The 26,594-nt window shown below is 40.9% G+C and overlaps 2 protein-coding genes across 2 annotated transcripts in view; both read left to right on the top strand.

Moving 5' to 3' along the window:
* Positions 1-2,018: 2,018 nt before the first annotated feature.
* Positions 2,019-4,369, top strand: CCDC89 (coiled-coil domain containing 89). Its single transcript, XM_012469522.2, has one exon. It carries the CDS (start codon positions 2,115-2,117, stop codon positions 3,225-3,227), a length of 1,113 nt encoding a protein of 370 aa, XP_012324945.2. The 5' UTR covers positions 2,019-2,114; the 3' UTR covers positions 3,228-4,369.
* Positions 3,747-26,594, top strand: part of LOC135268132 (uncharacterized) — a 32,076-nt gene continuing 9,228 nt past the window's right edge. The window contains exons 1-2 of the mRNA XM_064365623.1: positions 3,747-3,767; positions 5,153-5,492. Of these exons, the coding sequence (XP_064221693.1) occupies positions 3,747-3,767; positions 5,153-5,492 (361 nt within the window). The remainder of the gene's footprint in view (positions 3,768-5,152; positions 5,493-26,594) is intronic.

Here is a 26,594-nt window from a genome sequence, read left to right as displayed (position 1 = left end):
TTCAACTTTTAGTTGTGACAAACCACACTACAATGAAAAGCTTTGAGCAAAATGTTTTCCTTCAAATTATTTCCTAAGCAAGATCTCCCCAGAAAAATTACTAATTCAAAAGGCATAAAAATATATCTTAAGTTCTCAGTACCTACTGTCAACTGACTGTCACCAACAGTTTAAGAGCGTACCTATTTCAATATGCTTTTCCAGTCCTGGCTAGTCTTAAGAGAAAATTTTTTGACTAATTTGATACATGAAATTATATCTAATTTTAACTTGTATTTATTGGATCACTGTAGAGGTTAAATTCTTGGCCATTTTTGTTTGTAAATTTGTTTATTTTTCTCTTAAGATGTTAATGTTTTGTTGATATGTATAAAATCTTTATAAAAAAATATAGTGTCTAGGCTGGGTGTGGTGGCTCATGCCTGTAATCTCAGCACTTTGGGAGCCTGAGGCGGGTGGCTCATCTGAGGTCAGGAGTTCAAGACCAGCCTGGCCAACAGGGTGAAACCCCATCTCTACTAAAAATACAAAAATTAGCCGGGTGTGGTGGTACGTACCTGTAGTCCCAGCTACTTGAGAGGCTGAGGCAGGAGAATTGCTTGAGCCTGGGAGGTGGAGTTTGCAGTGAACTGAGATTGCACCACTGCATTCCAGCCTGCGTAATGGAGGGAGACTCCATCTCAAAGAAAAAAAAAGTGTCTGTCATATTATGGATATTTGTCACAATTTAATTTTTACCTTCAACGTCCACTTAATACACATTTATCTGAATCTCCCCCAAGTGTCAGGCACTAGTCTAATCATCAAGGATGAAATAGACACAGTCCCTGCCTTAAGGATCTCACAGCCTAACAGAGGGAAGCTGGTGGATGAACAGTGATTTAGTTTTCACATCTTCCACCAGAAGTACAAATAGGCTATACTGGATGCACTAAAAGATGTGAGTGACCCATTCGACACGTAGAGGCCAGGAAAAGGCTTCAGAGATGATTCTTAACTAAGAATAAAAAGCTTTACTAGCGTGACAAGGGACAAAGTAGAAAAAGGCATTCCAGGTAGAGGAACACCTAAAGATAGGGCCAGAGAGCAGGTTAGTGGATTTGGGTTTGGCTTCGTAGTCTGGTTTGTCTGAGGAGTAAAATGTCAGTCCAGTGGAAGAAGGGCCTGGAGAGACCTCAGAAGTCACATAATTTTAAAAATTATACATAAATTTATTTTTTTCAATGAAGTCTAATTGAGTAAGCTTTCCTTTTCTGATCTTACATAATGTTTAAAATCCTTCCTAGCCCCAGAGATTTGATGTTTACCTTCATTTTCTTCTAGTTTCTGTTTACATTTAACTAATCCATCAGGAGTTGACTTTGGCATATAATGGTAAGCCTCATTTGGATCTTATTTTTTCTGTTTTTAAGTTTATATGGTTCACTAAACTGCTTCCTGTAGCCTTATTTTGCTAATGGATAAAAATAGGGGGTGCTAAATATTAGAGTATCTATGCCCACATGGGGACATGCTAAGGAGAACAAGAGAAATTTCACAGGGGTTTGCTATTTTAATACTTAAATACCAAAATGGAGGTGTGCCAAACACTACGGGTGCAGACATGTAGCCTTTTAGGATCCTGGCTCTCAGAATACTACTACTACTTTGTATTCATAGACTGGAAATTTTTGAGGACTCAATCGTGTTTCCACAAACAGTTATTTATTTACATGATAACCGAAGAGGAGAGAGGAGGAATATATCATTGCCAGCTTCGTTTGTTTACCACTACCAGAAATCAGGTGGAGTCAGGTTTCCTCCCCTGATGCTGGCTGGAGATTGGGTGGGGTTGGCATCTCTGTGCTGGACAGGCCAGACACTGAGACAGTTGGCAACTGAGAGCTGTGATTGGTTAGCAAGGCAAAAGTAACCCGACCAGATTGGCTCTGGACTCCCTCAGATTTCCCTGTTGTTACTTCATAACATTCTGAAGACCTGTCCACCAATCACAGGGCTCCTTACTGGAAAAAACCAGCTGCTGGGGAGTGCCAAGAGTCCCTAGCAACGCCCTGCAGCCTTTGAAATCCGAGGAGAAAAGACTGTAGTCAGCTCTTAACTGGAGGAGAGCACCTATGCCCCAGAAAGAGCAGGCTCCCAGGATGCACACCCCGCCCCCTGAAGAATCGTTAGAGAAGCAAAATGAAAAACTGAACAACCAGGAAGAAGAGATGGAGTTTAAGGAAATGGACGGTCTGAGAGAAGCCTTGGCGAACCTCTGGGGACTGTCAGAGAAGGAGAGGAGCGAGAAGGCTATGCTTCGCTCCCGCATTCAAGAGCAGTCCCAGCTCATCTGCATCCTGAAGCGGAGGTCAGATGAGGCCCTGGAGTGCTGCGAGATCCTAGAGCTGCTCAATGCAGAGCTGGAGGAGAAGAGGATGCAGGAGGCTGAGAAGCTCAAGGCCCAGGGTGAGTACACTCGGAAGCTAGAGGAACGCTTTATGACCCTAGCAGCCAACCACAAATTGATGATCCTCTTCAAGGATGAACACAAGAGTCAGAACATCAAGCTGAGGGAGGAGAATGAGAAGCTGAGGTTGGAGAATAACAGCCTGTTCAGCCAGGCTCTGAAGGATGAGGAGGCCCAAGTATTGCAGCTCACCATCCAGTGTGAGGCCCTCACTGGGGAGCTGAAGACGCTGAAGGAGAGGTGTGCTCAAGATGCCTGCCAAGCACAGGCCCGCGAGAAGGAGCTGCTGGAGCTACAGAGCCAGCAGGCCTGCACCCACACCAAGGAGACAGAAGAGCTGCGCAGTCAGCTGCAGAGCCTCAAGCAGCAGCACCAGCAGGCTGTGGAGCAGATGGTGAAGGCAGAGGACACACACAGCAGCCTGAGCCAGGAGCTGCAGGCCAGGCTGCAGACCGTCACTAGAGAGAAAGAGGAGCTGCTGCAGCTGTCCATGGAAAGGGGTAAAGCGCTTCAGAACAAACAGGCAGAGATCCGCGTGCTTGAGGCGAAGTTGGAGATAGCAAATGAGGCCAGGAGGCAAGCACTGGCGCGGTTTGAGCAAGAGGCAGTGGCCGTGGACAGCAACTTGAGAGTCAGGGAGCTTCAGCACAACGTAGATGGGATCCAGAAGGCCTATGACGAACTCAGGCTGCAGTCTGAAGCCTTCAAAAAGCACAGCCTGGATCTCTTAAGCAAGGAGAGAGAACTCAACACCAAACGCCGCCATCTCTTTCCATAATGAAGTTCCTGCTTCCTCTGGCCTCCAATTCAGAATTCAAATATTTGTGTCTTAGCATTATGGCAAGAGTAAAGTTGATATCCCATCTATTATACTTCAAAGCACAAAAGGCAACTCAAAGAAAAGCTACTTTACTATATTGTTGTTTTTATTGTAAAGCTATTATTTTTCAGTTCTGCCACCTAGAATAGACAAGATTTGCCAGATTTCATTCTGTGCCTTAGAAATCTCCCTGAATTTACTAGTGGTATCTTCTCCTACCCCATAACTTACTCATTCTCAACCTCAGATATCTTCATATATGTTAGGATTTTAAATTAGCAGCTTCTATGATTTAAGCCAATCTAAATGCAGTGAGATGTACCATTGTGAAAAATAATTAGTACAATTACCCGTTGTAGATAGGTAGGCTTATAGTCTCCCATAGTTGAGATTGTAAGCAAACAGGTATCATCATAATAGCGTGAATACTTTGCAGACAAAAAAGGTGTCTGACTTTATTTTGCACTAGCTTGGAAAATGATTGAGATCTTTAACAAAGTAGGTCAATTTTATTCTATATGAGCAACATGATTCAAATAAGTTACATAAAACAATTTTTATTTTTTCTGCAAGCTTAGATAATATTCCCTTTTTTGGTTTTCTCTTTAAAAAGATGATTTGTATGTACAATAATGCAAATATCAGTAGCTTAATTTAATATTGCACAATATGCTAATAGACAATTAGACAATTTGGGGTAACAAATCATAGCAGACAATATGATCTATTATAGTAACTCAGAAATTGTTTTCTGTTTCTATTAGCATTTTTTTGTAATTAAATTTTTCTTTTTTAAAAAAATCTAAGCTGAATGTGTATATGTATGCTTGCAGCATTTTTGTAGTAATACCTACATTTTGTAAGAATAGTTATAAAAACATGTTATATATATATATATATATCTCCATGTAAAGTTCTTAAAGAAGTTCTCAAAGGTAGTTATATTTTATTTCTGTATTTAGTTATTGATAAACATTATTATGAATACCTCTCAAAATAGATTTTATTTTTCTCACCCATTTTGGTGAAGGCTACCAAGTTACATAATGAATTTACTTAAAAAATATGTCTTGGTACCTTTTTAATAAAACCATTTCCAAGCAAGTGTAATTTTTTACACCCTTTTTTCACACTTCTATTAAGATTATGTTATTAAATACAAATTTTTCTCGTCAAAATAGAAACCACACTTCCGACTTCAAAGGACTCTTTACTTCCTCCTACTGGTTACCAGGAATCAGAATATAGGAGCTAAGTTAATTATGGTTATCCTTTATTGAGCCTATACTATTTATCATTGTGCTGAAGCAATTTGCATGAATTACTTTATTTAATCCTTAGGGCTATTCAAGAAGGAAAGTGTGTTCATTTCTATTTTAAGGAAGAGGAAACTGATTTCGGTAATTTTGCTTAAGGCCACTTGGTCACTGGGGGAGCTGGGATTTTGATGACTACACCACACTGAAAGATAATTTTTGGTGACTGAATGCCAGGTGCTGGGGTAGGTACTAAGAAGAAGTATAAAGAAAGAAGCATGTTTACTGCCCTGAAAGAGCCCCCATACAGTCTAGGGGCAAAAATAATAATTACATATACTGTGATGTGTTTTCATAGGGGATGTTAGGAGGTCACAGGAGAAAGACATAGGCAGCATCTTCCCCTGCCTGGTGGTAAGGGTTGGGTTGGCGGGGAGGACTCCTAGGCATGATTAATATATTCAGGTGGAGAAAAGGGAGAAGGGGTTGAGACAGCATCGTGTAGACAGCATAGAAGTATTTTTAAATGCCCAGAATACTTGGGGGAATCATAGCAGTTGGGAAGAGGTGCCGAGAAGCATGTGTACAGATAAAACTGTAAAGAGTAGGTTAGGGGCCGTAATATAGGGGACCTTGAAAGCCAGGCTGGCCCGTTATAAGAGAGAGAGCGGGAGGGGGCGCGAGAGGAAGGGCAAACGTACGAATGGAAGGAAGCCGTGGAGCCAGCCCGCCTCTTCCCACCCAGGCCCGTGCGGCCCCGCGAGGGGCCTGGTGCGCAGGCGTGTCGGCCCCGCCCCTCTCTACCGCTCCTCCCTCCCGCAACCTGCACGGTCAAATCTCCGCTCATCTACCCGCAAACTGCAGTCGCGTGGTAGTTCTTGGGGCCCAAGTTTTGCGCACAGCCTGCGGGGAGAAGTCCCCCGAGCAGAGGCCGAGCGGTTCTGGAAGCGGGCTGAGGGCCGTTTGGGTATGAATCTCGGAATTCCGGGTACCGGAGTGTGGCCTAGAAGGGGAGTTGCTCCAGGGACTCCATGTTAGGTGGGGGAAGAGCGCGTCTGAAGATTGCGTGGGGGAGTAGGGCGTGGGTAGGGGCGCGTGTCCGCTATAACTCGGGAGCAGGGGAATGAGCCCAGTTGCCCTGGTCTGAGGTCGATATTGTTCCAAGCTGTGCTAAGGAGTTTGTTTACGTTTGATTATTTGCCGTTTTGTAGATCCTAAGTTGTCAGATTTGGACCTTTTTATAAGGTTCACCCTAATACTGTTTTGAAAAATTTTGAAAGTGGGAAATGAGAATGGAATGGCAAAGATAGATGCCTCTGGAGAATAACCGAAGAAAGAGCCCGCATCCTAGACTAAGAGAAATGTGCACCTATCATGTGTCAGGTGCTTTTCATTCCACTCTCATAACAACTCTTCAAGGGAGGTTCAATTATCACAGTTTTACGGATAAAAAGGAAAGACTCAAAGAGGGTGTCTTGTCCAAAGCCAGGAAGCTTTGGGGGGGAACGAGTGAGATTTGAACCTAAGGCCCTGGGTATGCCGCCGCCCCCACACCTGGTTTAAATGCTCACTGTTGCTGTAGCGAATTTTTTACTAATTTTTTAACAAGCGGCCTAACATTTTAATTTTTGTTCTGGGTACTACCAGCTGGGCCTGTTTTCTGGCTCTAAAGCCCTTGCTTTCTCCCAGTATACAAACTTTCTTAAGAGCCTTGAAAAGGCAATTGTTTTCTTCCTCTGTGTTCCATGGTACTTTGTATTCCACTCTGTCAGTCCTCATATTTAATCCGTGACCCAGAGCCACATCAGGAGATAAGCAACCAGTTTATTATGGTATGCTGCTCTATTAAGTGATACTGGAACAAACTGACAAAATGGATGTCGGCCCCCTCCAAACTACTGCCTTTGAGGGGAAATTTAAACAACATTCTTTTCTAAAGCAGACCTATATCCTTGCTGATTTTTTCTGCAACATCCCCGAGCAGTAGCTCTCAAATGAAAGCAGAACAGAGATCCTAAAAGCAATAATGATGAGTAGTGCTGTGTAGCTGATAGTTGTGACCTTTTGTGTTAGCTAAACTGTGAGTTCTTCAGTGGGCCCTAAGGAACTTGTCTGGTTCCAAAATATTAAGAAATGAAAGAGAGCTTCAAAAGAGGAGAGTTAAAGGAAAAGTGAAGTGACTGGTATTTTCAGAATACTGCCTTTGCTTCAGTTAGAGAAAATGAATTCAAGGTAGTTTGTTTCTAGTAAACAAAGTATTAATAGAAAATCTGTGTCAGCCTGACTCCATATATTAAACAGTTATTTAAGGAAAGTTGTTCGAAGGAGTACCTGCCCAGGTGCCTGCTGTTCTACTCAGCCCTCGTTTCCCCAGATAGCCGTGAGGTAGCTGTGGCTGGGTCAGGTCGGGGTGATTCTACCTTCCACTATGACAAGACCAACAGAGCTAGGGCAGACTTGAGATACCACGTCTTAGCCCACAAAGAAAAGAGGACAGTGACTCTTAACTGCTCCTAAAAGCCTACCCTCCCCCTCCAGACAGCTTGTCTGCTAGTGTTATTGGCCAAAATTGGGTCATATGCAAATACCTCAGCCAAGCATCGTCATAGGGCATGTTGCCGGCATAATTGATTTAGACCAATCAGGATCCACCCTGAGATGGGAATGAGGCCAATCTGTGCCACATAGTAGAAGAGACTACCTGGCAAAGGCAGGGCTCTGCCAGCAGGAATGAAGGGAAATGGATGTTGGATGGACCATCAACATTGCCTTCTGTGCTACTTAGACTGCCAGAGCCTTATCAGGCAGAAAGCCTTTTTAAATCTTTAATCACAAGTCTTAGCCTCTTTAAAAAAAAGTTATTGGAATTTAGGGAAGTGGCTGAGAATAAGCTTTTCTGATCATTGTGTATCCCTAAGGACAAATTGGACATTATTTTCTGAACACTAAAAACATTAAACTTAGGGGCGCCTGGAGCTGTACAAATGAGTCTCCCTACTTGATGCTGTTCTCTCTAAAACCTTCTGTTTATTGCATCTGGGAAAAACGAATCCAGGAAAAAACTTGTTACTTTACAGATCTGTCTGGTCATTCATTACACACTCAACTGACTGCAGTGCCCTCACAACACCCTTACTGCCCAGTCCCACAAAGGGACTCCTGCTTTAGCTACTTGCCAGATAGTCCCCACTCAATGCTCTAATCCACTCTTATTTGTACTAGTCTAAAATAGTCTTCTTTTTCATGTTTAAGGTTATTTATTACATCATTGTTACAGCAGAAGATTGGAAATAGCTTACATACCATCAGTAGGGAACAGGTTTATAAACTACGGGTCCTTCACACTTTGGAACACAATGTAACTGTAAAACAAAAGGAAAAGGAAGCTGTTAATGTATTGATATAGAACTATCTCCAGGACATATGCAGATAAAAAACAAGCTATAGAACAATATCCATATTATACTATATTATCTGTAAGGGGGAGAGGAGGAAGAGGGGTATTAGCATGCAAACATTTATTTCTGTCTGCATAAATAAATACTGGAAAAAATAAAAGTTGTTAGTGGTGTGGAAGGATATAGAGAATGAGGTGGTCAGGGATAGGAATGGGAAAGAAACTTCTTAATGTATACCATTTTATATCATTTGACTTTTGAACTATGTGAATATATTACCTATTAAAAAGATAGTAAAATTGGAAACAAAAATAAAAGATCTTCCACATATCTGTTTAACTTCCCAATAAGCTATATTTTTGTTTAGGTGATTCAAAAGTGCACATTTTCCCTTCCCCAAGAACTGGGTAGGCACGGCATATTTTAGATAAAGCCAAATATGGCCTGACAGATCTGGGTCAGGACATTGAGCTGGAAGCTGCTGCTTTCACAAATGTTCAACAACATACGGCTAATGACAGTATCTTTTTCTTTAGGGAATACCTCCCCATAGTTAGTATTTCTCTCCTAAAGATTTGGATGTGTTAGCTTCTCTCATGGATTTTCACATGTCTGTATAAATCTCAGATTTTAGAGAGCCTGTTTTCTCATATACTCAAGCTTTTAGGCTTTGGGTGTTCATTTTTGGTTTTATACTGACATACCAACAAAAGGTAGTGGAGGTAGAGCAGGCCCAGCCATTCTGATCTTTTCATTTCTAGTCTTTCTGATACTAATTACTACCTCATTTACAGAATATATTGCATTAATTTAACAAATATTTATTGAGAGTCTGTTAGCCAAGACACTATGCTAAGTGGCGGGATACAGTGGGAGCAAGATAGAGACCTTATTTTCACTGACCTTGCATTCTTCTGGATGAGAAAAATGCTGACCAATAGGAGGACACGGAAGTGCATAGCAGGGTCCTGCAACCTAATGTAGGAGTGAGTAGAGGAAGCTTTTCCTGGAAGTGGATTTAAGATATCTATAGAATGTGTAAAAACTGTCCAAGAGAAGAGGAAAACAGAGAGTACAGTAGCTTGGAAAGCTTCACAGTGCCTCCTGTTCCTGATCAAGTAAACTGCCTTTCCCAACAGCTGTACCATTCAGGGCTGCAGAATAAGCAGCTCCAAATAGACTCAAGAGATTCTCTGGCCAGATTAATCCCATTATGCTCACATCCACATTTACTTTAGTCCTTTTCAGAAGTCTGAGCCTTCATAATCTTACTTAATCCTTCTCCTCCCCCACTAGCATCACCATGCAAACTCTTTGACTGAGCCCTTACTCAGATCTATGATCAGCAAACCAGCTGAAGTATTAGTGCAGTAAGCAAAAGGGTGCATTGGCGTAAGACTGCCTAGATTCAAATCCTGACTGTTACTGGGTGACATAAAATAAGGTCTTACTGGGGGAAGAGGTAACTAGCAAGCTAAAATCTTCAGTAAGGAAGATATATGAGGATGACATGGCATGAATTTCAAATTGGTATAACCACACCAAGAAAAGAATTATCCAAAAGGCATTAGAAAATAGTATTTTCAATGAATATCCTTAATGGAGTATATTCCAAAGAAATAGAGCTGCAAGGAAATCTTAGTAAATTTCATTCATCAGTTTGTTAGTTGTAATATTGGCATTGTGTTAAAATTTTTATGTATATTGAAGCTAAAGCAAAATATAATTATGTTAATGTTGCTAGGGGGAAAATTTTCAGGGCTTAAATGCAGGTACTTAAAAAGTTAAGTAAAAAAGTATTTAATGTTTAATTTGAATTAAAAATTCCAGTCTAAACCCTTGACAGTTTTTCTGCTTTAAAAAACAAAACAAAACATATTCCCTAGCTCTGTCAACTGAAAGGCCTAGAAGCAATAAAAATCCAATGCAATGAGCATCCCTAGGGCCTATTTCTGGCCTCCCAAAATTGTTTTCCACTAAATTGAAGAAAGCCTCCCTGGAGGAGAAGCTGACTTCAGAACTGCTGTAGGAAAAGTACAAGATAAACCTGATAAATCTAGTTGTGTTAGAAAGCAAATAAACTGTCAGAGACCAATGGAGTTCTGTGAAATAGACAAGAGAGCTAAATTGGAGGGGCTTTCAATGGCCAAGGATGATTAATTTGAGCATCAAAATATATAACCACAATTGAGTGAAACACTGAATATCATTATGATACACCCCCCAAAAAGATTAATTACGATTAAAGGAAAATAAGTGTTTATTTTCATTTGCCTGTTCTCTGTATTTCAGGAAAACAAAATGGCTCATAAGTAATGAAAGTTGCTTTTCACTGAATAATTCCAGATAAAAGTAAAAATGTATTTTTAAAATAATTATGTTGTAACCTTGACTGAAATAATTTAGGCACTAATCATCATTAAATGAAATCATTAGGAGGAAGGTTAATGGGGAATTTTGCAGTGGGGGAATTAGACTGTCACCACTTAAAAACATTGATCAGTCTTAGCGTCACTAAAAACAGGACAGTTAAGTATTGTGCGCCTCCTGGTGCAATGCAGTCTGCAAAGCAGCACCTCCTAGGAAGCATTGTTGCCAAAAATGTTGAACCTTAATATAATTAAGCCCTAAGAACTGAGTTCCCATTTACAGAAAATGTGTGGGCTAGTGGGAAAAGTAAAATAACATCACAAGAAAGCAAACAGGCAAATCTAGACTATGGGACATTCAATAGGACAATTGACCTGGTTTCAAACAAATGGCATTTGGGAAAGGAGGTGGGGATTGCTGTCCTAGATTAAAAGACATTTAAGAGACATAACAACCAACTGGAATGTGTAGGATTGTTTGGCTCTCAATTCAGTCAAGTCATCTGTAGACAGACATTTTTGAGACAACTGAATGTGGACTAAATGATAAGAAATCCATAATTGTATTACTTTATAAGTTTATTAGACATTGTGGTTATAGAAAAAAGTGACTTAGATCAGGCATGGTGGCTCGTGCCCATAATCCCAGCACTATGAGAGGCTAAGGTGGGTGGATCACCTGAGGTCAGGAGTTCCAGACCAGCCAGGCCAACAAGGTGAAACCCCATCTCTACTAAAAGTACAAAAAATTAGCTAGTCGTGGTGGTGGGTGCCTGTGACCCAGCTACTCGGGAGGCTGAGGCAGGAGAATCGCTTTAACCTGGGAGGTGGTGGTTGCAGTGAGCCGAGATCACGCCACTGCACTTCAGCCTCATTGACAGAGTGATACTCTGCCTCAAAATAAAAAAAAAGAAAAAGAAAAAAATAACTTTACAGCCAGGCATGGTGGCTCACACCTGTAATTCCAGCGTTTTGGGAGGCTGAGGCAAGTGGATTGCTTGAACCCAGGAGCTTAAGACCAGCCTGGGCAACATGACAAAATTTCGTCTCTACAAAAAAATAGAAAAATTAGCCCTGTGTAGTGGTGTGCGACTGTAGTCCCAGCTACTCAGGAGGCTGAGGTAGGAGGACCACCTGAGCCCAGGGTGGTCGAGGCTGCAGTGAGCCGTGATTGGGCCATTGCACTCCAGCCTGGGTGACAAAGTGAGACCCTGTCTCAGAAAAAGAAAAAAAAAAAGACATTATAGCTAAGGACATGTATAGGGATGAAATGACATGATATCTACAATTTATTTACTTTAAAATATTTCAGCAATAAAAAGGGATAAAGCAAGTGTGGAAAAATCTTGATAATGTTGAATCTGGATGATAGGTCTGTAAGGATTCTGTGTATTATTCTCTTTTGTGTCAGAGTAAAAATTTTCCATATTTAAGAAACTAAAATGTTAAAAGATTTGGGATTTCTAAAGGAGAGAGGAGAAGGAATGATTTGGAATTGGCAATGAGAAGCAAGAGCACTACAGCCAAGTTCTGGCTTCTGGGTGCCCATTGCGGTGAGAGGAAACAACTTCCACTTGAGAAGTGGAGACCTTACTATCAGAATATGAAAAGCTTTGCTCCTACTCTTCCAAATCTCTCATGCTCAAACTTCTAGGCCTGCTCCCTTTCCCCCACTGAAGCAGCAGTTCTCAACTGCAGTGGCAGCAACTGTGAGGTTGGATTAGTTGGGACATATACTAGTAATTTCTCACTATTTCAGTTGATTACAAATGATGGTCATTTTAGAATAAAATAAAACATATTCCAGATTAGCCCACAATAGTGTAATTCTCATTCAGTTGCATTCAGAAATGCCTTGTTGAGAAGGAGTTAGAGGAGTGGAAATATAATACATCTAGCACACTAGGAATTGCACATTTCATACAAATATGTATGTAGTGCTTATAAACATAATCCGTTAGTGGCCTGGACACCGTCAATCACCTGATTCTTCAATTTTCATCCAGTCATAATGTCCCCTCATGGTCTCACTAACCCTTACAAATTGTACTCCATGGGTAAAGGCAAACTATAGTAAAATGAGCACCCTCGTCTCTGTACTCCAGGCATGCCTTGTTTTATTGTATTTCACTTTCTTCTGCTTCACATATATGGCACTTCTTACAAATTGAAGGTTTGTGGCAACCATAAGTTGAGCACGTCTGTCAGCACCATTTTTCCAACAGCATGTGCTCGCTTTGTGTCTCCGTGTTTTGTAACTCTCACACTATTTTAGACTTTTTCATTATTAGTGTCTCTGTCATGGTGATCTGTGATCAGTGATCTTTGATATTACTATTGTAATTGTTTTGGGATACTATGAACAGCACCCATATAAGATGGCAAACTTAATTGATGAATGTTTTATGTGTTCTGACTGCTCCGCTGACTGGCCATTCTTCAGTCTTTCACCTTCTTCTTGGGTCTCCCTATTCACTGAGACACAATATTGTAATTAGGTCAATTAATAATCCTACAATGGGCCCGGCGTGGTGGCTCACGCCTGTAATCCCAACACTTTGGGAGGCCGAGGCAGGTGGATCACGAGGTCAAGAGATCGAGACCATCCTGGTCAACATGGTGAAACCCTGTCTTTACTAAAAATACAAAAAATTAGCTGGGCATGGTGGTGCGCGCCTGTAGTCCCAGCTACTCAGGAGGCTGAGGCAGGAGAATTGCCTGAACCCAGGAGGCGGAGGTTGCGGTGAGCCGAGATCGCGCCATTGCACTCCAGCCTGGGTAACAAGAGCGAAACTCCGTCTCAAAAAAAAAAAAAAAAAAAAAAAAATCCTACAATGGCCTCTAAGTGTTCAAGTGAAAGAGTCCCAGATAGCTCACTTTAAGTCAAAAGCTAGAAATGATTAAACTTAGTGAGGAAGGTGTGTTGAAAGCAGAGACAAGCTGAAAGCTTGGCCTTTTGCACCAGTTAGCCAAGTCGTGAATGCAGAGGAAAAGTGTTTGAAGGAAATTAAATGGGCCACTTCAGGAAACACTTGAATGATAAGAAAATGAAACAAAGCCTTATTGCTGATATGGAAAAAGTTTTAGTGATCTGGATAGAAGATCAAACCAGCCACAACATTCCTTTAAGCCAAAGCCAAACCCAGAGCAAGGCCCTCGCTGTCTTCAATTCTATGAAGGCTGAAAGAGGTGAGGAAGCTGCAGTAGAAGGAAGCTAGCAGAAGCTAGCAGAGGTTGGTTCACGAGGTTTGGGTATCCTGAAGGAGAGAAAAGAAGAAATGATTTGGAATTAGCAATGAGAAGTAAGAACACCACAGCCAAGTGAGAGAGAAAAAGCCATTTCTATAACATAGAAGTGCAAGGTGAAGCAGCAAATGCTGATGGAGAAGCAGCAACAAGTTTTCCAGAAGATCCAGCTGAGATAACTGATGAAGGTGGCTACACTAAACAACGAATTTTCACTTTGGATAAAAAGACCTTTTATTGGAAGAAGATGCCTTCTCAGGCTTTAGTAGTTACAGAAGTCAATGCCTGGCATCAAAGTTTTAAAGTACAGGCTGACTCTCTTATTAGGGGATGATGGACTAATGCAGCTGGTGACTTTAAGTTGAAGTCAGTGCTCATTTACCCTCCCATAAATCCTAGGGCCTTTAAGAATTATGTTGAATCTACTCTGCCTGTGCCCTATAAGTGGAATGACAAGCCTGAATGAGAGCACGTCTGTTTACAGCATGGGTGACTGAATATTGTAAGCCACTGTTGAGAACTGCTGCTCAGAAAAAAAGATTCCTTTCCAAATGTTACTGCTCATTGACAATGCAGTTAGTTACTCAAGAGCTGTAATTAAGATGTGCAAGGAGATTAAAGTTGTTTTTATGCCTGCTAACACAACATCCATTCTGCAGGCCATGAATCAAGGAGTTACTTCAACTTTGAAGTCTTATTGTTTAAGAAATACAATAAGGCAAAGCTGCCGTCTGATAGATCTAAGCAAAATAAATTGAAAAACTTCTGGAAGAGATTCACTATTCTAGATTCCATTAAGAACATTTGTTTGGAAGTTTGGAAGAGGATTCCATCCTTTATGGATGACTTTGAAGGATTCAAGACTTTAGTGGAGGAAATGACTGCAGATGTGTTAGAACTAAGAAGAGAACTAGGATTAAAATTGGAGCTAGAAGATGTGACTGAATTGCTATAGTCAAAACTTGAATGGATGAGAAGTTTCTTCTTATGGATGAACTAAGAAAGTGGTTTCTTGGAATGGAATCTATTCCTGGTGAAGATGCGGTGAACGTTGTTGGAATGACAACAAAGGATTTAGAATATTAAGTAAACTTAGTTGATAAAGCAGCAGCAGGGTTGGAGAGAATTGACTGCAATTTTGAAAGAAGTTCTCCCATGGGCAAAAAAAATTTTTTTTTTAGAAAGAAAGAAAGAGAAAGAGAAAGAGAAAGGGGGAGAGAGAACAGGATTCTTGCTCTATGCCCAGGCTGGAATGCAATCTAAAAATAGGTATTAACAACCTCTTTTTGCCGATAATTGTGCTTAATAGCGGAGACAGGAAGGAGGAATAAGGGAAGAAAATAACAAAGAAACAGCCGACCAATATTTCATTTAAGTCTGTGAAATGCTATGCAAATGCTGAAGAGTGATTTACTTCCAATTATGTGGTCACTTTCAAAATAGGTGTAATGTGATACTGAGAAAAATGTATGTTCTGTGGACCTGGGGTGAAGAATTCTATAAATATTCACTGAGTTTACTTGTTCCAGGTCTGAGTTCAAATCATAGATGTCCCTGTTAATTTTCTGTCTTGTTGATCTGTTGAATATTAACAATGTGGTGTCAAAGTCTCCCGCTATTATTGTGCAGGAGTCCAAGTCTCTTTATAAGTCATTAAGAACTTGTCTTATGTATCTGGGTGTTCCTATATCAGGTGCATATATATTTATGATCATTGACTCCTGCATTGATCCTTTTACCATTATGTAATGTCCTTCTTTGTTTCTTTTAGTCTTTGTTACTATTAAAGTCTATTTTGTCAGAGATGAAAGTTACAACTCCTGTTTTTGTTTTATTTATTTATTTGCTCTCCATTTGATTAGTAAGTCTTCCACCAACCCTTTGTTTTGAGTCTTTGTGGGTCCTTGCTTATGAGATGGATCTGGATACAGCATACTGATGGGTTTTGACTTTTTATTCAATTTGCCTGTATGTGTCTTTGATTGGGCATTTAATCCATTTAAATTAAGGATTAATATTGATATTTGTGAGTTTAATATTGTCATTTAATGCTAGCTTGCTATTTTCCCCATTAGTTGATATAGATTCTTCATTATAGAGATACTCTTTACCTTTTGGTAAGTTTCTGGGATGACTGATACTGGTTGTTCCTTTCTGTGTATAGTGCTTCTTTCAGAAGCTCTTGTAAAGCAGGCCTGGTGGTGATGAAATCTCTGAGTGCTTGCTTGTTCGTGAAAAATTTTATTTTTCCTTCATTTATGAAGCTTAGTTTGGCTGGATATGAGATTCTGGGTTGAAAATTCTTTTCTTTGAGGATATTGAATATTGACCCCCACTCTCTTCTAGTTTGTAAGGTTTCTGCTGAGAGATCTGCTGTTAAGTCTGATAGGCTTCCCTTTATGGGTAACCTGACCTTTCTCTCTAGCTGCCCTTAGAATTTTCTCCTTTATTTCAACCCTGGTGAATCTAAAGATTATGTGTCTTGGGGTTGCTCTAGTTGAGGAATATCTTTGTGGTGTTCTCTGTATTACCTGGAGTTGAGTATTGTCCTGCCTTACTAGGTTAGGAAAGTTTTCCTGAATAATATTCTGAAGAATATTTTCCAGCTTGGATTTCATTCTCTTCATGACATTCAGGTACACCTATCAAACGTAAATTAGGTCTTTTCACATAGTCCCATATTTCTTGGAGACTTTGCTCATTCCTTTTTACTCTTTCTTCTCTAATCTTGTCTTCTCGTTTCATTTCATTAAGTTGGTCTTTGACCTCTGATATCCTTTCTTCTGCTTGATGAATTCGACTGTTAAAACCTGTGCATTCTTTGCGGAGTTCTAATATTGTATTCTTCAGTTCCATTAATTCACTTATATTCCTCTCTAAATTGTCTATTCTCGTTAGGATTTTGTCAAACCTTTTTTCAAGGTTCTTAGTTTCTTTACATTGGGCTGGAACATGTTCTTTTAACTCACAGAAGTTTCTTATTATCCACTTTCTGAAGCCTAATTCTGTAAATGGAATGCACTCGTTCTCCATCAGGCCTTGTTCCCCTGATGATGAGGAACTGTGATCCCCTGTAGAGGGAGAGGCATTCTGATTTTGGGTATTGTCAGCCTTTTTACGCTGATTTCTTCCCATCATTGTAAATTTATCCACCTGTCATCTTTGTAATTACCGACCCTCAAATTAGGTCTCTGAGTGGACGTCCAACTTGTTGATTCCCAGTGCCGGAATCTGAGCAACCCACTGCGCCAGCTAAAACAGCGGCGTTAAGATTCATGGTGATTTTCTGCCCGGGAATCTCCGGTCTGGCTTCCTTCTTGGGTCCCTTTTTCAATCAGCTGAATAGGCGACTCTGCCTTCCTGGAGCTCCAAACGTCGACCCAGTCCCGTTTACTCTGCACCAAGAACCACTGTGCCGGCCACAAGAGTTGTGCTGGCGACCCGTGGGGCTCCTCCACTGGGAATCTCCTGGTCCATGAGCAACAAAAATTCATCTGAAAGTGTGGCGTCCTCTCATTCTCTGCACTTTCACTGGGAGCTACCATCCTGAGCTGCTAGTGATTGGCCATCTTGGATCTCTCTCCCGAGAAATCTTTCATGAAAGGAAGTGTCAATTGATGAAGCAGACTTTACTGTCATATTTTAAGAAATGCCATAGTCACCCCAACCTTCAGCAACCACTGCCTTAAGGAGTCAGTAATCATCAACATTGAGGCAAGACCCTCCACCAGCAAAAAAGATTATGACTCACTGAAGGCTCAGAAGATTGTTGGCATTTTTAGCAATAAAATATTTTTAAATTAAGGTATGCACGTTTTAAAGACATAATGCTATTGCACACTCAGTAGACTACAGTATAGTGTAAACATTTATATGCACTAGAATACCAAAACATTCACATGACTCACTTAATCGTGATATTCACTTTATTGTGGTGGTCTGAAATCAAATCTGCAGTATCTCCGAGGTATGCCTGTACATTTATCGTTCTACTATATCTACTCAGAAAAACACTAATCCATTCCCTGCTATCACTATTCCAATTCTCTGCTATAGAAAATCCAGTAAATGTATGTTGGTGCTGGAGTACCATAAAGTCATAGTCTTTGGGGAGGATCTGATAGACTTGAACTCATTATCTATTCCAATCCCCCTTTCAGTCAGCTTTTTTGTATTGCAGAAATGTAAAAGCTGAAACAAACACAAAAGCAAACTACATTTGCCAGACTCCTCTGCAGCCATATTTGGAAGGTGCAAATGAGGTAGGGACCCTTGGTTTCCTCTTTGGCTACTGTAGCTGCCAAATATATTCTTGGAGACATTGGGTTTTTCTGCAACAGCATCTTGCTGTCCATTCATTAGCTTTATAGGATGTAGTAGGCAGCCACTTAAGATAGGCTGTCTAATGATTCTTGTCTCCTAGTATTCATATCCTTGTCTTGTCCTCTGCCATCATGAAAAAGGTCTGACTCATGTGACCAAAAGAGTCTTACATAAGTGACTGTATATCATCTCTGAGGCTAGGTCATAAAAGACGTTGGTGCTTTTTCCTTTATTTTGTGGATCATTTGCTCTAGGTGAAGACAGCCACCATGAAGTGTAGCCACTCAACATAGCTCTGTGGATGGGCTCACACGGAGAAGGAACTGAAACCTTCCTCCATGACCAACCAGTTAACCATGTGAATGAGCCACTTGGAAGTAGATTCTTTAGCACCAGTCAGGCTTTCCAGAGGACCGCAGCCCAAGCCAAAATCCAACTAAACCCCATGAGGATTTCAGAGCCAAAACTATTTCTGACCAACAGAAAATGTGAGCAATAATAAATGCTTATTGTTTTAAACCACAGTAATAGGTGTTTATTGTTGGATGTTTGTCCTTTTTTAAGTTTTGAGTAACTTGTTAGGTAGCGAAAGAGAGTCGATAGTTGGGTTTAAGCAGGGCATGGTGGCTCACACCTGTAATCCCAACACTTTGGCAGGCCGAGGTAGGTAAATTACCTGAGATCAGGAGTTTGAGACCAGCCTGACCAATAGGGTGAAACTTTGTCTCTACTAAAAATACAAAAATGAGCTGGGTGTGGTGGCAGGCATCTGTAATCCCAGCTACTTGGGAGGCTGAGGCAGGAGAATCACTTAAACCAGGGAGGCGGAGGTTGCAGTGAGCCGAGATTAACCCATTGCACTCCAGCATGGGTGACAGAATGAGACTCCATCTCAAAAAAAAAAAAAAAAAAAAAGGAATAGTTGAGGTTGAGAATTTGTGGAGGAGCAGTAGTTTTTTGTTTTTTTTAATTGCATTTTAGGTTTTGGGGTACATGTGAAAAACATGCAAGATTGTTGCATAGGTGCATATGTGGCAGTGTGATTTGCTGCCTTCCTCCCCTTCACCTATATGTGGCATTTCTCCCCTTGCTATCTCTCCCCAACTCCCCACCCCCCACTGTCCCGCCCCACTCCCCCACAACAGACCCCAGTGTGTAGTGCTCTCCTCCCTGTGTCCATGTGTTCCCATTGTTCAACACCTGTCTATGAGTGAGAACATGCGATGTTTGATTTTGTGTTCTTGTGTCAGTTTGCTGAGAATGATGGTTTCCAGGTTCATCCATGTCCCTACAAAGGATGCGAACTCATCGTTTTTGATGGCTGCGTAATATTCCATGGTGTATATGTGCCACATTTTTCCTGTCCAGTCTATCATCGATGGGCATTTGGGTTGGTTCCAGGTCTTTGCTATTGTAAACTGTGCTGCAGTGAACATTTGTGTGTATGTGTCCTTATAGTAGAACGATTTATAGTCCTTTGGATCATAAGTAGTTTTCCTTACCATTAGATCACAGCTGAAGCAGAGTTTTCTTGAAGTCAACATTCCAGCTGTCTATGACTTTTCCAACTGGGGCAGAGAGAGTAGCTACCAACTCTGTCTATTTGGCAATGTTGTGCTGAGAGGCATTCTTGATAATCCAGATTAATGCCCACTCCTGCAGTCTTTCCAATGACTTTTAAAGCACTACATTCTCTGAATTAAACTCCATTCCTCCTAAAATAGCTGAGTGGTTTCTGTTTCCTGCAATTGAGCACTGAATGAATGACACAATCCATGCTCAGCTAGATTCTCGGGATATTTGGTCAGCCTCTTACCTCCTTTAACAGTTTTACTTAATGGCTGCCGTGACAAAGCAGTACCCAAAATCAGGTGGTTTAAAATAACAGAAATTTGTTGTGTCATGGTTCTGGGGGCTAGAAATCCAAAACCAAGGTGTTGGTATAAGGTTTAAATGCAGCAAGCGAGGTTCAAATGAGGCAACTGAGGCCAGTTATTGAGATAAAGAAATTTAATCAGCTCCTGGGCGAGGTTCTGCGGTCCGACAGGAGGGGCTGGAGAAGTCACGCTTGACTCCTCTTGGGCGTGGGGTTTTATAGGGAGTGGAGGCGTTTTGATTGGTTGTGGGGAAGCAGGACATGGGCGGGGGCAAGCTGCCATTGGCAGGCAGGTGGGATTTCCAGTGAGCGAGCTGCTCATGGGGAGTGGGACCTGGACGGGGCAAAATGCTATGGGTTCGGCGGGGCTTCTTTTAAATTTTGGCGGGGTTCTTCAGCGGTTGGCTAGGTGCTGAGTGCAGAGGCTAGTGTTGAGTGCAGAGCTTGCGTGCTGAGTGCAGAAGTGGGCATGGAGTGGTGACGTGGTTTCTAGGTGGGGAGAGGGGGTGAGCGTGTCTGAGCTCGAGGCGACCGGCCTTACAGTTGGCAAGGCCTTGCTTTCTCCAGTGGCTTTAGGGAGAATTTTTGCTTGCTTCCTCCAGTTTCTGGTGTTTCCTGGCAATTCTTGGCATTCATTGGCTTGTAGACAGATCTTTCCAGTCACACGGTGATATTGTTTGGCCGTCTTCTCACCCAAATGTCATCTTAAATCGTAGCTCCATAATCCCCACATGTTGTGGAAGGGACCTGATGGGAGGTGATTGAATCATGGGGGTGGGTTTTTTCCCTTGCTGTTCTCATGATAGTGCGTATGTCTCATGAGATCTGATGGTTTTGTAAAGGGCATTTTCCCTGCATATGTTCTCTTGCCTGCCACCATGTAAGACATGGCTTTGCTCCTCCTTTGTCTTCCCACATGATTGTGAGGCCTCCCTAGGCATTCGGAGCTGTCAGTCCATTAAACCTCTTTTTCTTTATAAATTACCTAGTCTCAGGTGGTTCTTTATAGCAGCGTGAGAATGGACTAATACAGTAAATTGGTGTTGGATAGTGGGGTGCTGCCGTAAAGATACTTAAAAATGTGGAAGCAACTTTGGAACTGGGTAACGGGCAGAGGTTGGAACAGTTTAGAAGGCTCAGAAGAAGACAGGAACATGTGAAAAAGTTTGGAACTTCCTAGAGACTTGTTGAGTGGCTTTGATCAAAATGCTGATAGTGATATGAACAATAAAGTCCAGGCTGAGATGGTCTCAGATGGAGATGAGGAACTTGTTGGGAACTGGAGCAAAGGTGACTCTTGTTATGCTTTAGCAAAGAGACTGGTGGCATTTTGCCCCTGCCCTAAAGATTTGCGGAACTTTGAACTTGAGAGGTATGGTTTGGGTATCTGGCAGAAAACATATCTAAGTAGCAAAGAATTCAAGAGGAAGCAGAACATAAAAGTTTGGAAAATGTGTAGCCTGATGATGCAGTAGGAAAGAAAAAGACCATTTTCTTGGGAGAAGTTCAAGCTGGCTGCTGAAATTTGCCTAAGTGACTAAGAGCAACATGTTAATCACTGAGACATGGAGAAAATGTCTCCAAGGCATGTTAGAGACCTTTACAACAGCCCCTCCCATGACAGGCCCAGAGACCTAGGAACAGAAAATGGTTTCATGGGCTGGGCCCAGGGCCCCCTGCTGTGTGCAGCCCAGGGACATGGTGCCCTGCATCCCAGCTGCTCCAGCTGTGGCTGAAAGAGGCCAAGGTACAGCTCAGGCTGTGGCTTCAGAGGGTGCAAGCTCCAAGCCTTGGCAGCTTCCATGTGATATTGAGCCTGTGGGTATACAGAAGGCAAAAATTGAGGTTTGGGAACCTCCACCTAGATTTTAGAGGATGTATGGAAACCCTTGACTGTCCAGGCATAAGTTTGCTGCAGGAGCTGGGCTCCCATGGAGAACTTCTGCTAGGGCAGTGCAGAGGGAAATGTGGGGTTAGAGTTCCCACACAGAGCCCTCACTGGGGCACTGCCTGTTGGAGCTGTGAGAAGAGGGTCACCGTCCTCCATATCCCAGAATGGTAGATCTATCAACAGCTTGCACTCTGTACCTGGAAAAGCTACAGACACTCAATGCCAGCCATGAACGCTGCCAGGAGGGGGCCTGTACCCTGCCAAGCCACAGGGGTGGAGCTGCCCAAGACCATGGGAACCCACTTCTTACATCAATATGACCTGGATGTAAGACATAGAGTCAAAAGAGATCATTATGGAGATTTAAGATTTGACTGCCCTGCTGGATTTTTGACTTGCATGGGACAAGTTCTCCCATTTGGAATGGGTATATTTACCCAATGCTTATACCCCCATTGTATCTAGGAAGTAACTAACTTGCTTTTGATATTTCAGGCTTATAGGCAGAAGGGACTTGCCTTGCCTTGGATGAGACTTTGGACTGTACACTTTTGAGTTAATGCTGAAATGAATTATGACTTTGGGGACTGTTGGGAAGACATGACTGGTTCTAAAATGTGAGGACATGAGATTTGGGAGGGGCCAGGAGCAGAATTATGTGGTTTGGCTGTGTCCCCACCCAAATGTCATCCTTGAATTGTAGCTCCCATAATCCCCACATGTCATGGAAGGGACCCAGTGGGAGGTAAGTGAATCATGGGGGCAGGTTTTTTCTATGCTGTTCTCATGGTAGTGAATAAGTCTCACACAATCTGATGGTTTTGTAAAGGGCAGTTCCCCTGCATATGCTCTCTTGCCTGCCACCATATAAGACATGCCTTTGCTTCTCCTTTGCCTTCCACCATGATTGTGAGGCCTTCTCAGCCATGTGGAACTGTGAGTCCATTAAACCTCTTTTTTTCTGTATAAATTACCCAGTCCTGGGCAGTTCTTTGTAGCAGTGTGAGATCGGACTAATACACATGCTTATCCTCTACCTATTTGTCTTTACATTGTCTTCCTATTGTGTTTGTCTCCGTGTACAATTTTTCTCTTTTTACAAGGACAAAAGTCATACTGAATTAGAGGCCCATTCTAATAAGCTAATTTTAACTCTATTATCTCTGTAAAAATCCTATTGCCAAATAAGGTCACATTATAAGGCACTAGGGATTAGGAGTTCAACATATCATTTTTCAAGGACACAATTTAATCTGTAACAACTCCTATCCTCCTCTTCACTCTCAGCTGACAGCCTCTTCTAATCTATCTAGTTATTGACACTACATTGTATTTTGGTGCTGCAACTGAAAACATTATGTATGCATGTCTCGGGATGAGTTGACATTTTTTTCCTATGGTTGGAAAATCTGTGGTTAAAGAACTTGAGATCTTATTGTCAGAGGATTAAAGTGTTAATGGGAAATAAAGAATATGAAACAAAGTATCAATGGCCCTCTACATGTCTTAAATTAATTTTCATTTTGTATTACATGCTTGCTAGAAACTTTCAGGATTTTTATTCTTTCAAGTTCCAATGAAATGCTTGTGTATTTACAAACATGTAATTAGGCCAGGCACGGTGGCTCACACCTGTAATCCCAGCACTTCAGGAAGCTGAGACTGTCAGATCATGAGGTCAGGAGTTCAAGACCAGCCTGGCCAACATGGTGAAACCTTGTCTCTACTAAAAAATACAAAAATTAGCGAGACATAGTGGCAGGCACCTGTAATCCTAGCTACTTGGGAGGCTGAGGCAGGAAAATCGCTTGAACCCAGGAGGTGGATATTGCAGTGAGCCAAGATCATGCCACTGCCCTCCAGCCTGGGCAACAGAGTGAGGCTCCATCTCAAAAAAAACAAACAAAAAACAATTAATTCAGTTATAAATAGTGTGTATACTAACACATGTCCTATGAGTTCTCTTCTTACCCACACTGCTCCAAATTTTTTGTCATTTCTTAACACACTATTGAGGTTTCAGCTGAAATCCTCAGAATTGTCCATTGGCTATCCAATCTAAAATAATCATAGGTTTATTTTCAATTGGGTGACCCTTTAACTCTGTATCAGATTTTTATAAAACTGTCTTATTTATTTGCTGACTTCTTTCACTACAAAGTTGGCTCCATGAGAACTTTATCGACCTTGCTCATCATTATAGCCACAGTGCTTATAACAAGTCCCTCAAAGTATACCCTGTGTGTGTGTGTGTGTGTGTGCACGCGCGCATGCACATGCACATGCGTGTAGAATGACTGAATAAATTATTTTCTTGCTTTGATCTTGCATTTCTAGACAGATGCAGAGTAATATAGATGCATGAGATAGATCAAGTTTTGCATAACCTTTATTTAGCTATGGGAAGCTGAACAAATGTTTTTCAAACTGCCTCCCCAATATACAGGGTTATAAAGTTTAAGTTTCACTCACAATTATCTTAAGCTGGTGAACCTCACACAGTTCTTACATGGCTTTATAGCTCTTTCCCTCCAAAGACTTGGAGTATAGTTGAACTCTGACACATGCTGTAACTCATTTAATAAAATAGCCATTCATGTTGTTAAAATCTCCATGTAAAATACAAATAGCATGTTTCTTAATCTAATAAAAATACTAATCTGAAATCAATAGCTAGATAGTAAAGGCATTCCTGTTTCAGTCAGGAATAAGACAAGGAAGTTGGCTATAAACACTATTATTAGACATGAATTTGGAAGTGTCATTTTATTATCAGTCAAGATAAGAAATACTGCAAAGAAGGAAGCAAAAGTTATATATAATAAGGTTATGTAATTATTAAAATGAATAAATAAGCTGAAAATTAAAATTATTAAGAAAGTTTGGTGCACTAGTCAGTTAAAAATTTAACAAAAAAGATAAATGACTATCTTACATGGTAACAATAACCATTAGAAATAGAATGGACGAAATAATGTATTTTATGCAAAGTTTGCATAAAAACTAGGTAAAAGAAATGAATAAATTTAATGCAATTTCCATGAAAATTCTGGTTTTTTTGAACTTGGAAAGTCTTCTAAAGTTATATGGAGAAATAAATAGTTAAGTATAGCTAGAAAATTCTGAGAAAGTAAAAGTAACAAAGAGAGAGTTGCCATATAAGATAGGAAAATGTAATATAAACTCCAATAAAAAAGGGGAATGATTATGCTTCTGGAATTGCTGAACTAGGTAAAGACCAGAAATAGATCCAAGAGTTTGTAAGAATTTAATATATGGCATACATGTTGGGAAGTCAGTGGGACAAGAATGGATTATCCAATGAATTGATAAGTTGGTTTTTTAATTTTTATTTTTTAGACATAGTCTTTTTCTGTCGCCCAGGCTGGAGTGCAGTGACATGATCTTGGCTTACTGCAACCTCGACCTCCAAGGTTCAAGTGATTCTCGTGCCTCTGCCTCCCAAGTAGCTGGGATTACAGGCGTGCGTCACCACATCCAGCTAGTTTGTTTTTTTTCTATTTTTTTTTGTATTTTTAGTAGAGACGGGGGTTTCACCATGTTGTCCAGGCTGGTCTCGAACTCTTGTCCTTAAGTATTCTGCCTGCCTTGGCCTCCCAAAGTTCCAGGATTACAGGTGTGAGTCCCTGAGCGCGGTCTTTGATAAATTGAATTTTTAAAAATTATAGCCTAAAAAGCAATTTTACAACTCCATCTCTAGTAAATGTTTTATGATTTTTTTAAAAAGTTGGAAAATATAGAGACAAAGGGATGTTTTCCTTATAATGTAAACAGTTCACATAAATCAAGAAGAAAACATTTTCCCCTACTTCAAAGAAAAATGGGTTAGGGAAGTGAAAAATCCAATTCACGTTAGAAGTCAAATTGGTCACATGACAAACATTCAACTTTCCAATAATTAAATGAAAGCAAATCTGGCCAGGTGTGGTGGCTCACGCCTGCAATCCCAGCACTTTGGGAAGCTGAGGCGGGCAGATCACCAGAGGTCAGGAGTCAGAGACCAGCTTGGCCAACATGGTGAAACCCCATATATACTAAAAATACAAAAAATTAGCTGGGCGTGGTAGTGGGCAGGGATTGGTGGGGGGTGAAGGGGCTGGGGTTGGAGGGGTTGGTGTCTCTATGTTGTCCAGGCTGGTCTGGAACTCCTGGGCTCAAGCAGTATTTTTTAGATTATTCAGTATCTTATAGAGAACTTTTTTTTAAGATTTAAGAATTATTCAGTATCCTATAGAGAAGTTTCTTTAAGTTTTAAGAACTAGAGAAGTGGTTAAAGAATTCATATATACTTTACTCATGAACAAAGGAAAGTTCATTTCTCTTTTTTTGTTTGGGCTGTCAGGAAACAATTTTTAGCCCAACTCAAACAACTGAGTAAGATACTGCATCCATCCAATTCCTGTATTAACCTTTTCCCCTTTCACAATTCCTTATCTTCCTAGTAATCTTTTTTTATTGGCCTTGCTTTTTAAAAATTAAAAATGTTTTGTTTTACTATATTCTTATGTATTTGTAAATTGCTTCAAATCTCAAATCCCTAGTGCGTTGTGTAACAAACAGAAAAGTCTCTAAGATAAAAGATGTGTTTTGAGAATAGAGCATTTCAATGGGAAAACACATGCCATAGTAAACTATGTGCATATTCAGGAAGGCTAAGGAAGACAAAGGGTTTTAAAGGAAAAAAAAAAGAGGATGATTACATACTTCTTTTGAAATAATTATCTTGGCTACAAAGGTCAATAACAAGGATGATGTCAGTTGAAGGTTGGACAGACAGTTTCTGGGCAGACATCCTTGCAGAGGCTTTTTTTGTATAAGGTTGTGATGGTCTTTGTGGTTTTTGCAGTCTTTGTTTTCAGGCGTACAAGCATGAGTACCCTCTCTTCATATCCTTCCATGGTTCTAACTAGAATCAGAGTTTTGTTTGTTTATTACCCTAATGCAG

This window comes from Aotus nancymaae, unplaced genomic scaffold, assembly GCF_030222135.1.
Source record: "Aotus nancymaae isolate 86718 unplaced genomic scaffold, 86718_ANA_hifiasm-v0.15.2.pri h1tg000059l, whole genome shotgun sequence".
NCBI classification, from domain to species: domain Eukaryota; kingdom Metazoa; phylum Chordata; class Mammalia; order Primates; family Aotidae; genus Aotus; species Aotus nancymaae.
The sequence above is the reverse complement of the archived record's forward strand: the minus strand, read 5'-3'. Positions and strand labels throughout refer to the sequence as shown.

What these genes read in the sequence shown, in the direction of transcription:
- CCDC89 (XM_012469522.2), top strand. Translation starts at nt 2,115, where the DNA reads ATGCCCCAGAAAGAGCAGGCTCCCAGGATGCACACCCCGCCCCCTGAA.